Consider the following 6251-nt stretch of genomic DNA (forward strand, 5'->3'; position numbering starts at 1 on the left):
ACTCCACTAATGGCTTTAACTTTATAATCCTCATGATTAGACCCATCAACAACTTGCCAAGCTAAGAAAGTTACCAACAAGTGACACTAACCTCTTCTGTTTACGACAAACCCATGTAAGTTTTAGATAATGCGTTAAGTTTATACGGCCACTAATGAAAAGTTACATCAAGCAATCTAAGCCCTTTGATTTCACCAATCAGGAATCTACCCCATAATTGGGGGAAGATCAAGAGATCACCGCCGTCCATTGATGATTAATTTCAGCCGTCGGATCAAACGGGAACTGCCCATAGAATAATCGCATTTTTCTTTTTCATATTGAGGCGGCTGACCAATTCTCTATTTTCGAGAACCAATGCAACTTCGCTTTCACAAACGCCAACCATTGATTGACACGTGTCTATGCTGACGAACCCTTCCCATATAAGCCGGCTGCGGCGGGCCCCACCGTATTGAAATTTGGAAGTTTATATTACCTTGGCCCCGACCAGCATTCACCGTCACTAGACACAGGTTACATTAAGATTTGGAAATTTCTCTTTCAAAATTAAACAAGATGAAAAAGAAAAATAGAGAAATAATTGTAATAATAAATACATCTTTATTTTCTATTTTCATATAATATAGACATACCACCTATTTTCCAAGAAGTACATTTTCATTTGTCCTCTTCCCCAACCTCACTTAGCCACTATTTACATATCCTCTACCCCCAAAACTTAGGTATAATTTTACCTTAGAAACCAAACCCTATAAGTCCTTATCAAACATCATCACCTTAACTAAGGTTGAAAAGAGCCTTGCTTATTTTGCTACATGCCATTCTTTTGATCACTGCACCATCAACTATTTCATAGGTGTCTTATTTCTACCTCTTCAGCCTTTTCCAGTTCTATTGGACTTTCTATATATACAAAACGCTAGAAACCACTACAGAAAAAAAGAAAGAAGGACGGTGACACTTCCCAATACCTGCCCTAGGAAAGCTCGAGTATTGGATTTTGATGAAACGACGTCGAAACACTCGCATTAGTATAGTAGTATTTTTATACTACCTAAGAGCATTATAGCAAATAGCCTAAAAATACCCACTATCACTAATATTCTATGATTAGTCCCACCATTGGGGCACGGTGTGGTATTCCCTTTCTTCTCTTGGCCGTTCTGTAATTAACCGAAGTTGGGGGTGGTGTGGATGGTGTGAAGCTCTGGACTTTGCAGTTTTTCTTAAGACCATGGACGCTGTTGCTGCTGTACGAGTCCTCAGAATCTGATGACATTGCCATTGACTGCTTCTTCCTCTTCTGGAAGTTCTTAGATGTTCCAACAATCTGCAAAATTCATGTTCACACCGGTTAATTAGTTGAATACACACAATGAAACGTAAGGTTGTTCAAGACATTAGAGTTAAGACTAAATTAAAAGGTAAAAAGTCAACATTCAAATCCCAAGATTTTCAAACAGTGGTGGCTGTTTAATGCCTCTGAGGAAATTAAGGCAAAAGAATAAATTGGAGGATCCAAGAGTCCCGTGAATCAGAGGGTACCCATTTTCATGGCTGAGAGAAAAAGTCAACTAAAAAGTGTTCTCAGCTCGCTTGAAAAGAAAGCAAAGCAAAGTCCCAATTTTCCAAGTTTTTTTTTTTAATTTAGTTTTCAAAAATTGCCTAGTCAGAAGCTGAAACAATGAAGGAAAGAAGACATTGGTGGTAAAAAATTAACAGTAGTACCTTGCAACCAAGAGAACAGAAGCGGAAAGAATCAAGAAGGCTACGCTCGCAGACTTCACAAGTGTTTGTGACACCTTTTCCAGGCCTTGGTTGAGGCCTCTCGTTCAAAAACACCACCCTTGCGCTGTTGATAATGTAGGTTTGGACACCAGTGATGTCCAACACCTTCTGAATCTCAGAGACCCTGATCACATCATGGTATGAGGACCTCCTAATCTGTCAAAAATTAACATAACAACAACAACATTAGAGTGGAATGGTTAAAAAACGTTAGAAGTTAGAACTAGACACGCAATACACGCATTGAAAATAACTCCCAAGATCACCGAAAGCTGACATTTTTTTCTCCCACTGTGTGGTTACTTTCACACCATTCTAGGAGTTGATAAATGCAGGAAACGGTTGGAAGAGGGGCAAATGGGCACAGAAATTAAAAATAGCAACCAATTAATGAAAGAGTTCAAATCAGTGCTAGGAAGGAAATTAGAGGAAAGGTGTGACTTTTAGCAAAGAAAAAAATCCAGAGGAAAAAAAGGAAAAGAATCCAAGTAGTCCCAAAAATGGAAAAGGGGTGATTCTGACAAACAATGACTGCGTGAGAGACCTGAGCCAAAAAACGGGTCAGATGCAAAGTTTCTGAGAAAAACTAATGAATGATGTGATGTGACAAACCTGGATTGCACGGTGATCTTTGTGGTGGGCGAGGCAGAGAGAGCAGAGAGGGCCATTCATACAGTCCAAGCAATACATGTTGCATTCGCTCTTGTGAGAATCAGCATGCAACTTGCATTGAACAAAGAAGCTCTCTTTCAGCAGTGGCTTCAACCACGGTGGCCACCTATTGTCCTCATCATCAGGCCCTCCAGCACCCTATTCAAAAAGACCAAACACTTTAATCAGACACAAAAGTTAAAACAAAAAACAATAGAATCCCAATGCCTTCACACCCCATCAAAAAATAGAGCACATACATTTAAGCTCAATGAAAGAGTCTAGTATGCTTACCATGATTCTCCTGTTCTTGGGCTTGATTTCTCTGACAGCGGTGTCTTGGTTTTCAATTGCCATGTTAGTTGAAGAGGGAGGGAGAGAGAGAGTGAAGAGAAACAGAGAGAAGAGGTGTATGTTTTGAAGTTACAGAGGATTGAGAAGTGGAGAAGAGTGGGGGCAATGAGGGAGGGAATGGGTTGTTCTTGTAGGACTTGGAAGCGGTAGATAGATTGGTGTTTTAGAGAGAGAAAGATGAGTGAGATGGTTTGGGTCGTTCTTATCCGCACAAAGTCTTCAACCGAACCTAGCTCCGAACCCGAACCAACAAAGATGCGTTGGGCGTAAGGAACCCACCTCCTTCTTTCCTTTTTAATCTTCATTAAATATTTAACATTTCATTTATAATTGTCTCACTGATCTTATCATTTTATTTTATTATTAACAATAATAATCTCTCTGCTGCTATTATTTTGCTTTCATTATTCGCGATTAAAACATTTTATTCGCCTCGGGCGTGGGCTTTGCCACACTTATTTCGTCCTCTTGCTTTAAACTAATGCAGCATACTTTTTCATATGGTAAAACATTTGATATATTTTTTTTTTTAGGGCTGCTCAGGAGCTTGTCCTAATCCAACTTGCATTGGTTTATTAATATGAAATATCTTTCAATTGTACTAGCTATATTAGGTCTTGTCTTGTCCCTACTAAATGTGTATACAAGCTATAAGCATTGGCTATATATCACTATTCACATCGCAATTCTTCGTTTGTCAATGTAAAACGTTGATAAATTAATCAAGCCCTCAACTAACATAACTCTGTTTGGAAAGAGGATGTTTCATTAAAATACCCATTGCACAGGTGACTAAGATAAGAAGTTATGTGGTGTTTGAAGCAACTCTATGTAAAACCTAATAATAAATAGTAGGAGCTGAATTGTAAGCATCAGGTTGGCCCTAATCATGTGCGTTAGGTCTCGGTTGGCCATCCTTAATTAGACTCTATAATAGTAGCATTTCGTGAGGGTCATACTACGATTTCTAGAAACACTTGTTGTTTCAACAAATAAAATTTAAAAGCTTTGTTCCAGTTTTTTAGGTTAAGAGAGTTTCCTTTTAATTAATGCTTTTCGTTATGCAATGTATATCATTCATGAATCTTTACTGAGAAAAAAAATACTGTCATTCATGAACCAAATATATCGTGTTTGGATATATATTAAGGTACGGTTTTTTTTTATTTAAAAAAAAATATAGTAATGTAATGTAAAGGTACCTTCTTTGCATTGAAAAATTAAAGAAAGACAAATTTTCATAATATTTTGTTGCGTTCGATAACATTTTGGAATTTTAAAGTCAATTTTACGATAAATGAAGAGTTTTTGTTGAATATAATTGACTGTGTGGAGCTCACAAAAATTTAAATACATATTTATATTTATACTTCACAGAAAAGTTTCTATCAGCATTTAAATAATTTTGTTTTTTTTTAATTTATATTAAGACATTATTTATAAAAAAATATTATTTTTAATTCTGTTTTTAAGGCAATTTTGATTCTGCTAAAATCAATTATTTTAATATAATTTCTATCAAAAGTTTGAGTCATGTACAACCAATAAATGTTGAATGCTACATAAACTTAGTTTACATGGCTAAACAGATGAACAATATATCAGGAGAATGGCTAATTAATTCCATTAGTAGTTGAAAATATAGCTGCATGCAGAGAATCTAAATCCCATGTAGACTCCAAACTCCAGAGTAGAAACTTGCCCACTATGTCCTTCAGTACTTCTGCAACTCCTATCCCAAGTCGAATTGCTTTAATTAGTAGCAATCATTGGCTTGATTATGATGGTAATTAATTAATTTGAAAACGGTGATTCAGCTAGCCATTGCGCCTTTGGTTAGTGACAGTGGTGAGTAGCAGGGAAGTGTGTGTAATGATGCTGCGTGTTGGTGGCTAAATTTTCCAAGAGAAATTGTGAGGATGAAGGTACATAAGAGTTTGGAATATAGCATAGGGTTATTATAGACAAGTGCTTCTATAATACTACTATAAATTAAAATGGTTAGATTTTTGTGGCCCTGTACAAAATACAGGGAATACCATATAGATCATTAATTATACTAATTATACACAATTCGTTACAGAAATCTCAGAAAATATTTGGTTAAAAGAAGTCTTTAACCTAATCAAAATGATTTTCCGTAGATTAGATAAAAGTCCACGAAGGTATAAAGAGTTTCCCATTAACAATCAATGACTGAATGGAAGACCATAAGTCACTAGTCATTACTCATGGGGGGCTGCCGCCATTACGGTACCATCAAAATTCAGCAATATCCTGTTTTTCCTTTTTATAATGGGCGATGCTACGAAAGTTTTGAGTATTTCAACGATCGCACATCTTCTGCAAGTGACAACATGTCTATATTTATCATCATCTCATTTGAGAAAAAAGAAAAAGAAAAGTGACTTGATAAAGAAAGAAATATATTATATAAATGTGAAATGCTAACAAACAAATGTTGTTAGAACATTATTTAAGGAATTAAAAATAGAATTTTTATTTATTGAAATAGATAAAATTATATTTTTTTTTATAATTTTTTTTTGTTTTTTTTATGATTTTTATAATGATTTTTTTTAATTTCTTAATAATATCAAAAAAACACGTCGATTAACAATGTATAAATTTAAAGATTTCGACCAATGTCCATTAGGTATATTCTCTGTTTTTATATTTAACTTTAGTAAGAAGTAACTAACGTCGGATTTGGTTTTTAATAAATTTCAGAACTCGCACTTGTTTATTTTTTTCTTATTATTAATTTACTAGTAAATGTTAAAAGTTCATTAATTGCCAAAATTATTTTTTTTTTATCTCTTTTTCATTTTGAACAAATTTTACAAGAAAAAGCAATTATTGCATTAAATATTAACCAACAATAATTGGGTGTAATTATAAACACATTATATACCTCCAGGAAAAATTATTAAAGTTCAAATTCTAAAAAGGAATAATAATTACAAATGTTTTTTTAGACTATGTTTTTTATACATTTAATATGTATCTTTTTTTTAGCCTACTGCCTAAGAAATAGCCTTTTTAGTTTATAAAAAGACCCATCCTTAAAGTAAATTATAACATAAATTCAGAAAAGATTCCACAGAAGAAAAAAAGGAAAATAAATTTATCGTAAGATTTGAATTAAAGCATTTTAATAATAAAAGACAGTTTAAAAATAAAGGAAGCATGCCGTTTTATTTTTAGTTTAAGGAAAGACTTATTGTTGAAGTGAATTATAAGCAAAAAGATTAAATATATTCTTAGCTCGTGTAAATCAGTAATATTCATGTTTAGTCTCTCATCTTAATACTTTATTTATAGAAATGCCATATGTGATCTTTTTTCATAACTAAGGAGAAAAAATGAGACAATTTTTTTTTGAAGAATAAGAATTATATCTAACACATTTTCATAAAGGAAAGATAAGAAGATATATTTATTTTTTAGGAACT

The 6251-nt window shown here is 33.8% G+C and overlaps 1 protein-coding gene across 1 annotated transcript; it reads right to left on the reverse strand.

Moving 5' to 3' along the window:
* Positions 1 to 580: 580 nt before the first annotated feature.
* Positions 581 to 2969, reverse strand: LOC114408777. The gene is made up of 4 exons (XM_028371944.1): positions 2737 to 2969; positions 2404 to 2601; positions 1732 to 1947; positions 581 to 1333 (listed from the first exon to the last, which is right to left on the reverse strand). The coding sequence occupies exons 1-4, from the start codon at positions 2797 to 2799 to the stop codon at positions 1100 to 1102; spliced, it is 711 nt and encodes a 236-aa protein (XP_028227745.1). The 5' UTR covers positions 2800 to 2969; the 3' UTR covers positions 581 to 1099.
* Between the last annotated feature and the right edge of the window lie 3282 nt (positions 2970 to 6251).

Source organism: Glycine soja, chromosome 1 (assembly GCF_004193775.1).
Source record: "Glycine soja cultivar W05 chromosome 1, ASM419377v2, whole genome shotgun sequence".
NCBI classification, from domain to species: domain Eukaryota; kingdom Viridiplantae; phylum Streptophyta; class Magnoliopsida; order Fabales; family Fabaceae; genus Glycine; species Glycine soja.